General features: G+C 49.2%; 2 protein-coding genes across 2 annotated transcripts in view; one reads left to right on the top strand and one right to left on the bottom strand.

Annotated features, from left to right (window-relative positions):
• Window positions 1-4,451, bottom strand: part of USE1 (unconventional SNARE in the ER 1) — a gene marked incomplete at its 5' end in the record, with an annotated part of 8,640 nt that extends 4,189 nt beyond the window's left edge. Inside the window, 6 exon segments of the mRNA XM_083720117.1 lie at window positions 612-813; window positions 1,562-1,611; window positions 3,973-4,170; window positions 4,172-4,293; window positions 4,296-4,397; window positions 4,400-4,451. Coding sequence (XP_083576243.1) covers window positions 612-813; window positions 1,562-1,611; window positions 3,973-4,170; window positions 4,172-4,293; window positions 4,296-4,397; window positions 4,400-4,451 — 726 coding nt within the window.
• RPL36 (ribosomal protein L36) lies at window positions 4,233-11,250 on the top strand. Its single transcript, XM_083720841.1, has 4 exons — window positions 4,233-4,281; window positions 7,562-7,656; window positions 10,014-10,148; window positions 11,099-11,250. Exons 2-4 carry the CDS (start codon window positions 7,564-7,566, stop codon window positions 11,186-11,188), a joined length of 318 nt encoding a protein of 105 aa, XP_083576967.1. The 5' UTR covers window positions 4,233-4,281; window positions 7,562-7,563; the 3' UTR covers window positions 11,189-11,250.
• The last annotated feature ends 154 nt before the right edge of the window (window positions 11,251-11,404 follow it).

Here is an 11,404-nt window from a genome sequence, read left to right as displayed (position 1 = left end):
GTACCAACCGAGCACGTACATAGATCAGCACAGGAAGACCAACCTGGAACCATTTTGATTCCTAAACTGAGCAAATGTTTTCTCTGCAAGGTCAAAGTGGGAAAGCCTCCCCATTGTCTCTTTCCTCACAAATCCTGTCTTCAGGATACATTTAAGATTTGAATAGGGTGTGAGCCTGTGACCTGGCCAGGAACTAAGTATTTATCACTACAAAAGACAGGCCAGGCTACCCGGGCAATCCAATCAAGGAACCTTCCAGATAAACGACGACAGGAGAAAAACAACGTTCAAATTTCTGTTTTAGACTGCCTTTTCTGTGATGTAGGTGTGATGTATCTGAGGGGTGGTCTTAGGTTACACCCCTTCTGTGATGTATGTATGATGTTTCTGGGGGTGGTCTTGATCTACAAGGTGGCAATTTCAAAAGTCTTTATAAGGCCTTGCATGCCATTTTTCTGGGTCCCTCCTCTCTCCTGCGTGTGAGGGGAGCACCCTGTTGCAACAGATCAATAAAGATCAAGCTTACTAGCTGCTTTGCTTCTCAATATTCTCTGCTTGGCCTCTGTTATTTTCTCCTACCAATAGGGAACCTATGTAAGGACTCTATATGGGCTCTTGGATACCCCATAAGGGAAGAAGGGCATTTTTTGTTTACAACACGACGATGCAGCCCGGCCTTCTGCTGTCGGGGAGAAGGACCACCACGAAGGAAGTCCGCACACCAAGGGCCTTACCAGCTTGTCTGCTTCCAGCAGCCCCTTCAGGAAATCCACCTTGCGGGAATATTCGTTCAGCACCTCGGGAGCAGGTTTGCTGAAAGGGGAACATCGGGACGTTAAGGAAAGCGGTCGGATCAGGCCGGTGCACTGCCTGGTCTCTGGCATCCCTGCTCTCCCCCTGCCTGAAACCCAGTGGTCTGACATGGCAGTAAGCGGTTTCCTCTGTTCCTACATCTGTTTTGCTAAGAGTCTGGAGAAGGCCCTTGAGGTCAACAGTGTGATGCAGCAGCAGCAGCAGCAGCAGCAGAAAAGGCGAGTGCTGTTCCAGGCTGCATCAAGAGAAGTCTAGTGTCTAGATCAAGGAAAGCCATAGTACCGCTCCATTCTGCCTTGGTCAGACCCCACCTGGAGCCCCGAGTTCAGTTCTGGGTACCTCCAGAGGGTAATTGACAACCTGGAGGGCGTTCAGAGGAGGGCGACCAAGACGATCAAGGGTCTGGAGACCCAAGCCTTATGAGGAGCGGTTGAAGAAGTTGGGAGTGTTCAGCCTGGAGGAGACCGAGAGGAGATATCTGAAGGGCTGTGTCGCATGGGAGATGGAGCAAGCTTGGTTTCCTCCTGCTCTGGAGGATAGGACTCGAACCCAGGCCTTCAAGTTCCAAGAAAGGAGAGTCTGACTAAACACCAGGAAGAACTTTCTGAAGGCAAGAGCCGTCCGAAAGGGGAAGGGACTCCCTCCGGCCCTCCTTTCATGGAGATTGGAAGCTTTCGTGGAGATTTCTGCCTTGCAGAATTCTACGGTTCTGAGACCTCTGCAGATCCCGCCGGGGAAAGGAACTCACCTGGAGTGTTTCTTGAGGTCCAAGAGCATCTCTTCCAGAGCCGAGACGTACTGGGAATGCAAGAGAGGGAACTGGCGTGAGCAACACTGGGCCAGAGCCGCCTTCAAGCAAAGGAGCATTCGGTTTGGAGGTGCCACAGAAACCCGCCTTCAAGTAACCTATTTAGGGCATTCGAAAGGGGCTTTTCGTTGCTGCACTTCTTCACAGAGAAGTAAGGATGAAAATGTACAAATGCTAAAAGATTTCTAAAGAAAAAATCAGGTAACCACAAGTTGGGAGGGAAGGAGGTCGACATTTCAATTGAATCAATATCATTGAAAAATGTTATTGTATTTTAATAATATACAGCGGTACCTGGGCTTAATTCGTTCTGGAGGGCCGTTCTTAACCTGAAACTGTTCTTAACCTGAAGCACCACTTTAGCTAATGGGGCCTCCTGCTGCTGCTGCACCGCTGGAGCATGATTTCTGTTCTCATCCTAAAGCAATGTTCTTAACCCGAGGTACTATTTCTGGGTTAGCGGAGTCTGTAACCTGAAGCGTATGTAACCTGAAGCGTCTGTAACCCGAGGTAACACTGTAAAATGGAAATTTAATAAATTTTGCATTTTTTTTTTAAAAAAAGATTCGGAAGAATCTTGTTTTATTTCAAAATTTAACTGGGATAATTGTGTGATTTATTTTGAAAAACCAAAAAATATTTCAAAAATCAAAGGTGGGGGGGAAATCAGGCCAAAGGGGGCCCACCTGGTCCAGCCTCCTGTCCTCCCAGTGGCTGGCTACATGCACCAGTTTGCACCAGTTCCAGTTGCAACTGGAAGCAGGATTTGACTGTAGCAGCAGCAGCAAGTCTCCCCGCTTGCAGTTCCTAGGAGCTCCTAGGAGCGTTATGACTTAAGAGATGTTCCCTGCCTCTAAACTACAAGGGCCCAGCAACCCTCTGGCTCTGAACGGACCCATGACGTGGCGGGGGGGGGGGGGCGGAGAGGCTCGCTCTGTCAAGGTCCTCCCAAGGCAAAGCTGGAACGGAGCCCCCTTAGGCGGAGGGCGACACCCAGTGGCGACCGGGTGGCGGTGGCTGGACATTTGTGAGATCGCCTTGCACGGCCGGAAGGTTGCCAACGCTCCAAAAACCTTCTGAAATTACAACCTTGTGGTTAGGGGCGCCACCAAGACCCCCCCCCAGCATTAAAAGGAATTTAAAAATGGAAAAGTAATGCTGGTGGTCAACAAAGGAGGTTTAACAACTGTCTCAAGGCAAATTGGGAAACAGTTGCCTGCGAGTGCTACGTTTTTGCTACAATATGACCTCGGAGATTTTCTTTGCGTTTTCAGATTCCCTGCATCTGTTACACGGACGTAAGAACTTCAAAATATCAGATAGAGCCATGTGGGAAATGGTGGTTAAGGGGGCAGAACCATTAGTTTAATGTCCCTGCTGAGAAACAAAGGAAGACACAAATTTTCCCAGCTGGGTGACAAGGTCTCTGCCAAGGGGTATCGATTTTGAATTTTTCTTAAATGGACCTGCTGTTATTTTTTTGCATGACATTTAACTGTTGCAGAAGCTACTTGTTTACTTATTTTGCACATCGATCTTGAGATGTGTGTGGAAGAAGATTAATAATAAAATTAGTAGCAAATAAACAAACAAAAAAGGACCCCTTTGAGCTGCATCAACCAGGGGACCAAGCTGGGAGAACCTGGGCCAGTGGAAACATTCACAACGGTTTCAAACATCACCACCCATTGGAAACCAAATTGGAGGGAGCTGTCTGAAGGCTCTCAGGGCCTTTTGTGCAAGCTCTGCTTTTAAATTTGCGCTGTGGCATTTCCCCGCTCCTTTCACATATTTCTGCTGCCTTTGATCTTGTGCATTTACGTTTTAATTCGTACTTTAAAAAAAAAATACTCATTGCTAAGCTGCTCCATGAACTTTTCTGAGCAACGGGGCAGCATAAAAATTAGTAAACAACAAAGCACAACGGCTGACAATAATTGCAAAGACTGTTTGTAAACAGTGTGCGTCTACCTGTAAATTTACACTGAGCCATTTAAGTGATCTTCAGACTTATTGGATTTGAAGTTGTTTATAATCTAGGAAAGATTTTTCAATTATTTAAACAAGTGAAAGTATTTATAATTATAATTTATTATAATTTATCATTTTTTATTCTTATAATCCTGAGAGTATATGAAATTGCATTTTTTTTTTAAAAAAAAGCCCAAAATCTGATACTAGACCCCTGCGACGCAGGCAGGCGGCCCACAGACGCTGCTCTTTGCAGGAAAGCTGCCCCTGCCGGATGCCGGCCTGCCAGGCAGCTGTCCAAAGGGGGCGGCTCCCCGTTCCCATGGCAACCTCGCCGTGCATTGTGGGTCCCCGCCCCTCGGCCGCCGCCGCGCACGGACCTTCTCCAGGCGCCACTCGTCCGGCCCGCGCCGGTCGGCCGCCAGCGCCTCGCAGCGGCTCAGCAGCCGCACCAGCTTCAGCTCCGCGCGGGGAACCGGCATCGCCGCCGCCGCCGCCATCGCTGTGTCCGAGCCGGAAACGACAACTTCCGGGTCTTGGCAATCACATCCGGCCTCTCTGGGAAGCGGCGTCTCTATGGTTTCCTCCATTTCCGGCGGGGCTGGGTCGCGCAAGCGCACATAGCCGCTCCCTCCACTTCCGGCGTTCCTTTTTCCGGCGGGACCTGGACGGAGCAGCAGCGGCGGCAGGTGAGCTCCGCCGGGCGGCGAGGGAGAATCCGCGGCAATCCTCCGTGGCGGGGCGGCGGGCGGGCGGCGTTGTGGGCGGGCGAGGCGGAGGGGAGCCCGGGGGGGGGCGGGCGGGCGGAGGGAGGCGGCTCCCTACGGGGCGCCCCTTCGAGGGCCAGGCTGGGCGCCATGGAGACCCCACTAGGCCATGGAGGGGGGGAGCTGGAGGCAGAGCGGGACCCGGAGCATGCTGGGAGTTGGGGTGTCCCCCCCCCGAAAGAAATGGGGGGCGGATGACGCCGAAGGGGCCAAAATGACCCGAAAAATCAGAAATCTTGAGGGCCAAAACTAAAGGAGTGGGGGCAGTTTCAAAGCTTGTCTTAGAGAAACCATCGCGAACAGCGCTTAAAAAAAAAAAATATGCTCTATTGGTTGAAAACTTTGTAACAGAAAAGTGCAATGGGCAAAGTGAGAAATAAAAGAATAAGCAATTATTCATACTTTTAGAAGGCAGCTTTTAATGTTTGATGTGTTACAGTATTTTAATATTTCTCTGGAAACTGCCCAGAGTGGCTGGGGAAGCCCAGCCAGATGGGCGGGGTATAAATAATAAATTATTATTATTATTACTTTGTGTATACATTTGTTATTAAGTTTTTTACAAGGCTTCTGATCTTCCCCTTTTGTTCCCGAATCAAATTTCCCTAAATACCTTTAGTTTCTCCGTGTGATTTGGCTTACTGTCAGTTTTATTTTATAAAATTAGCCTAATTGCACATCGAAGCCCAACCAATGGATTGATCTTTTGGCAATGTTCATTTACGTAGACACTGTATATATCCCATCCCATTGAGAACTGTTCCAGTCGTTAGTGGGATTGCAATTTCACTTGTAGCGTGACGATGAGCTATAGATATACAGTGAGGGGGGAAAGTATTTGATCCCCTGCTAAATTTGCCCCCTGACGAAGAATTGACCAGTCCATAATTTTAATGGTAGGCTTGTTGTAGCTGTGAGAGACAGAATAACAACAGGAAAAACCCCAGAAGACAAAAGTCAGAGATGGATGTGCATTATAATGAGTGAAATAAGTATTTGATCTGGTATATTCACTGTATGTAACGAGTTGAGATTAGAAGCACCTGCTGTAAGGTCTTGCCTGTAATCCCAGCCTTTTGTAATAATGGTCATTACGCCTTACTCAGTTGTATTTTCTGGGTAGCCTGGCCATTCCTTGGAGATGGTAAATAGTTCCTGAATCTCTGCGCATCTTGGTAGTTTGCTCAGCTGAACAGATACTTGCCAGACTGTATTTTGAAAGGGAGAGGTAAGCCCCTACAGTCCAAATGGAAAGACAATTATTATTGTTCCCTTTTCCTTCCTCCTTGCAGAGAAATATTTGAGGTCAATTTGGGAGAGTCCAAATAGCTTCAGGTTTGCTCTCCTGTTCACGTGGTTGATATACTTATGTATGTGTTTGCCTGGCACATTTATGAGCATTTTATTCTACATTTGAGACCTTAGAATTCTTATAAGGGGGTGCAAGGGGGCAAACAAACAATGTTATTTTATTATAGTTATTATTGTAATTGTTGTTATCTTTATTCCTGCTCTGGTGTATTTGATCGCTTTGCAAAAGATGACTTAGTACTTGGTGGCAAAACCCTTGTTGGCAATTTCAGATTTTTTTGTAGGTGGCCACCAGGTTTGCAGACATTTCAGGGGGTATTTTGTCCCACTCCTCTTTGCAGATCCTCTCCAAGTCAGTAAGATTTCGGGGCTGATGTGTAGCTACTCTAAACCTTCACCTCCCTCCACAGATTTTTGAAGGGATTAAGGTCCAGAGACTGGCTAGGCCACTCCAGGACCTTAATGTGCTGCTTCTTGAGCCACTCCTTTGTTGCCTTGGCTGTGTGTTTTGGGTCATTTTCGACCCATTTTCAATGCCCTGGTATGATTGCTTGCTTCTGTTGACAGGTGTCTTTTGGTACTGTAACGAGCTGGGGTGACGGGCAAGACCTCTCCCTTACATCAGGTGCTTCTAATCTCAGCTCGTTACCTACAGTGAAGATACTGGTTGGTAGGGGATCAAATACTTATTTCACGCATTATAATGCACATCCATCTCTGACTTTTGTCTTCTGGGTTTCTGGGGGTTTTTCCTGTTGTTATTCTGTCTCTCGCAGCTACAACAAACCTACCATTAAAATTATGGACTGGGCATTTCTTTGTCAGGGGGCAAATGGGCAAATTTAGCAGGGGATCAAATACTTCTTTCCCTCACTGTAAGGGAGATATAAAATTTTGGGTTGTTACAAAAGATGCAGAAGGAAAGGGTTAACAATAAGGACCCCCCCCCCAAAGGGGAGAAGTCCAGGAGATTCTTGGGAATCTTGTTTATATAGAGTATGTTGTGCTGTGATTGTAAATTTTAATGTGGAAAATCAAATTTTGGGGATGGGGGGATAAAGAGGAAGAAATGACTATGCCCCACGGAACTCCTTGCCACAAGGTATGGGGGTGTCACAGGCCTAGATGGCTTTAAAAGGGGGTGAGAGGGGAAGGGCACAGATAAAATCTAGTCCAAAGGGTCACCCCAAAGCCATTCTTCTCAAACTGGGGTCCCCAACGGCTGTTGGGCTACAAATCCCATCATCCCTGAACTCTTTGACATATTCAATGGCCAGGTCTTGTGCTGCTAGGATTGACACATGTGCCACCGAAGGTTTGATTGACATGTTCTGTGTGCTTTCATGCTTCCCTGTGGCCATAATAAAAGATTTGGAGTCGGTCGGTCGCTGACCACTGGTCCTGCTGGCTAGGATGAGATGGGAGTTGTAGTCAGGCGAAAATCCTTGTTTGAGAAACGCTCCCTCGCCGTGGCTTCGGGTATTATTCAGCCGCACAGCTAGGAGCCATCATTGCTCACCGCCTCTTCCTCTCTCAGTGTGTTGTTATTATGTATTTTGCGGTTTTAGATCTTTATTTTAGTATGCAAACTGCCCTGAGGACCCCCCCCCCCCCCGGGTATAGGGCGGTATATAAATCCAATAAATAATTTCAATAATCCTCTTTGGAAGCCACCCAAGGCTACAGCCATCACTGACTCCTGTGGCAAGGAGTTCCACAGGTTAACTGCCCGTAACTGTGGCTCTCCTCATTTGGAGAATGCAATCAGAACCACCTTCAACTCCTTGCTCAGCCCCCAAGGGTGGCCTTGGTCTCGCCTACCTCACAGGGTGGTTGTACGGTGAGTGTGGAGGTGGTAATAACAACCTTCCTTTCTCCTTTCTCTCTCTAGCCATGGCAATCCGCTACCCGATGGCCGTGGGCCTGAACAAGGGCCACAAGGTGACCAAGAACGTGGTGAAGCCCCGCCAGTGCCGACGCCGTGGGGTGAGTTTGGGGTCAGGGGGAAAGGGGGGTGGGTTGCTGGGCTCTCGCTCTCTCATCTGGGCTCCTGTAAAGCAGGCACCCCCAAACTCAGCCCTCCAGATGTTCTGGGACTACAGTTCCCATCATCTGTTCGCTAGGGATGATGGGAGTTGTAGTCCCAAAACATCCAGAGGGGCAATTTTGGGGGTGCCTGCTGTAAAGGATCTGCAACCGCCAGGCGAGTGTTTCCTCAAATTTGGGCCCCCCAGCTGTTATAGACTACAATCCCCATCATCCCCTGCCCCCCAGTCCTGCTAGATGGGAACGGAGGGAGTTGTAGTCCGGCAATGGCTGGGGACCCCCGAGTTTGAGAAATGACACCGCTTAAGCTGACAGAATATTCGCAGACTAAGAGAACAATAAGAACTTAACGTTTAGATGAGGTTGGAAGACGTTTATTGAATTTATTAAACAGTATAGCTTGGATGGGTGCAATCATGGAATACCGAATGGTTTAGTTTATGTAAAATAGGCAGGGATATATGATGTGCAAAATGAACCATGGGTAGAGCATCATTGATCTGTGAAGGATGTTAAAATGAGGGTTTCAAATTGCTGAACAGAAAATTTAATAAAATATGTGTGTGCCTCGAGAGACCTTAGACGAAGCTGTGTTCTAGTCTTCATGACTCTGAACAAAGGCCCAGTTGAATAGGAGCCTTAAACCAGGTCGCCCACCTGGCCCTCTGTCCACAGTGGCTGCAGCGCTTCCCGTTGCTCTCAGGATAAATGGTTAAAAATACCGTATTTTTCGCTCTTTAGGACGCACAGAGAGGGAAAACTGCAGCACATCTCCAGCGAAGCCTGGAGAGCAAGGGGGATGGGTGCGCACCGACCCCTCTCGCTCTCCAGGCTTCAGCGAAAGCAACGCAAAGCCTCCGGAGCACGGAGGGAGCACTCCCTCTGCGCTTCGCGTTGCTATCGCTGAAGCCGAGGAGCCGCCTGCATTCGCTCCATAGGACGCACACACATTTCCCCTAAATTTTTGAAGGGGGAAGAGTGCATCCTGTAGAGCGAAAAATACAATAAGTGTACACCGAAAACATTGGCAGCGTTAAGATAGATTCAGCAGTGTAAATAAGCTTTGATGGGTGCAATAATTGAATACTGAATGGTTTAGTTTTTGTGAAATATGCAAGGAGTTTATGATACGTAAAATGAACCGTGAAAGGCGAGGAAGGGAAGTCATCGATATCTTAAGCATGTAAAAAGAAGTATTTTGAATTGTAAAACATAAGAGTTAAAACAAATGATACATAGTGGAACCTTGGTTGTTGAATGTGTCCATTGTCATATGTTTCGGAAGCCGAATGTGGCATGCGGCTTCCGCTTTGAGTTTCCCTATTGTGTTGAGGCTCCCGCTTTCAGAACGGTCTTCTGGAATGGATTATGTTCAAAAACTGAGGTTCCACTGTGTGTGTGTGTGTGTGTGTGTGTGTGTGTGTGTGTGTGTGTGCTGTACTTTTGCTGCGTAAGACGCACACACATTTCCCCTTCCTTTTTAGGAGGGAAAAAGTGCGTCTTATGGAGCAGAAAATAATGGTTCTTGCTGCCTTTCCCCGAGGGGGGAGAAGGGCAGCCCGTCAATCCCTTCTTCCTCCTCGGGGAAAAGCCCCCAAGAGCTGCACACACGCCCTGGGATGCATACAGGCTTTGCTCAGCGCTCCCTTTAAAGAGCTGCGCGGAGCGTGTGCTCTTGGGGGCTTTTCCACAAGGTGGGAGAAGGGACTGACGGGCTGCCCTCTGTCCCTTCCCCCACCTCCGGGAAAAGCCAGCAGGAGCCGCTGCCAAGCCTCTGCTGAGGGCTCCCTTTTGTCCCTCATCTCGCTTTGCTGGGAAGCCAGAAGAACAAGAGGCTCTGCGCAGCTATCGCAGGGTTTAAAGCAATGCTCTGTGCGTGCTGTATTTTTTGCTCTGTAAGACTCACTTTTCCCCTCCTAAAAGGTAAGGGGAAATGTGTGTGCGTCTTATGGAGCGAATGCAGGCTGCGCAGCTATCCCAGAAGCCAGAACAGCAAGAGGGATCGCTGCACAGTGCTTCCTCTTGCGGCTCTAGCTTCTGGCTTAGCCTTCATCCTGCTGCCCTGAGGTCAAGGCTTCATGGGGCTATCCCTGGCTTTTGCAGGAGGTCTAAGTATATGTGCAGGCTCGTTACAGTGGAACTGACAAATCTATTGCTCCAGGTCTGACTTGCACCCGAGATGAAGAGTCTTGTGCTCTGCCAGCTTGAGTTAAACTCAACAGGGCAAAAAAACAACACCAGAAACGATTATTTTTCCCCACTGTCTTGCTTTAATTCTTGTATTTCTTCTCCTCCAGCGGCTGACCAAACACACCAAGTTCGTCCGCGACATGATCCGGGAAGTGTGCGGCTTCGCCCCCTACGAGAGGCGCGCGATGGAGCTTCTCAAGGTCTCCAAAGACAAGCGAGCTCTGAAGTTCATCAAGAAAAGGGTGAGTGCTCTGAAACTGGGCAAGGCTGGGGGAGCCTGAACGGTTATACTCGAGGAGAAGCTGACCCACCTAATTTTAGAACAAAAAAGTGGGAAAACTTGACTCGAGTATAGGCTGCTTCACCACACCACAAACCTGGCGGTGGCGGAAGCAGCAGCCCGAAAGGAGCAGTTCCTCCTCCTCTGCTTGCAACAGCGGAGGAGGAGGAATGAGCAGCCAAAAGGGCTGCTTTTGGGCCGCTTGTTCCTCTGCCACTTGCAAAGAGCAGGCCTAGGAGGCATGGTTGGGAGAGGTGCAGGGCAGCACCTCTGCCCTTGCGAGAGGGGGGACCAGTGGTGAAAATGGGCTCCTTTCGGGCTGCTCATCCTGCCACTGCGGCCTCACTCGAGTATAAGCAGAGGGAAAGTCTGCTTATACTCGAGTATACTGTATTTTTCGCTCTATAGACACACTTTTCCCCCTCCAAAAATGAAGGGGAAATGTGCGTCCTATGGAGCGAATGGAGGCTCCTTGGCTTCAGCGATAGCAACGTGAAGCCTCTGAAGCGCAGAGGGAGAGCTCCCTCCGTGCTCCAAAGGCTTTGCGTTGCTTTCACTGGAGAGCGAGACTGCACCCCTTCAGTGAAGTGGGAGGGGCTCTGTTTCTCCTGCCACTTCACTGAAGGGGTGAGAGGAGAGTGTGGAGGTTTTCCTCTCCCCTGACAGCACAGCAGAGTGCAGTCCCCCCTCCAGCATTTGTCGGGGGGGGGGGGGTTTGCAACTGTGCCCCCCAAGTGCATACAACGTCCAGAGCAGGGCCTCCCACACTTGGACTCTTTTCACCTACAATTCCCATCCTCCCTTCTGGCTAGGGGTGATGGGAGTTGGAGTCTGAAGAGAGTTTGGTGTAAAAAGGAGAAGTTGCAGGGCTGGATCCCCCAGTCTCTGACTGCTGCTTTTTTGCTTCCACAGGTGGGCACCCACATCCGCGCCAAGAGGAAGAGGGAGGAGCTGAGCAACGTCCTGGCAGCCATGAGGAAAGCAGCTGCCAAGAAGGACTAGCGGCTCCCTGTTCCCCCACCCCAAAAAGAAAGTGCCCAATAAACTTGTTTCTTTGAAATAAATCTGGAAGCATAATCTGTGGGGATTGAGGGGGTGGGTTACCATATTTTCCGCTCTAGAAGATGCAGACTTGGCACAGCTCTTGCTGGCTTTGGTGGGAGAAGGAACTGAGGGGCTGCCCTCCATCCCTTCTCCCCCCTGCCTAAAAAGCTGGCT

Source organism: Podarcis gaigeae (assembly GCF_964106915.1).
Source record: "Podarcis gaigeae genome assembly, chromosome: 18".
In the NCBI taxonomy this organism is placed as follows: Eukaryota; Metazoa; Chordata; class Lepidosauria; order Squamata; family Lacertidae; genus Podarcis; species Podarcis gaigeae.
Note: the sequence above shows the minus strand (reverse complement) of the source record. Positions and strands in the feature narration are given on the sequence as shown.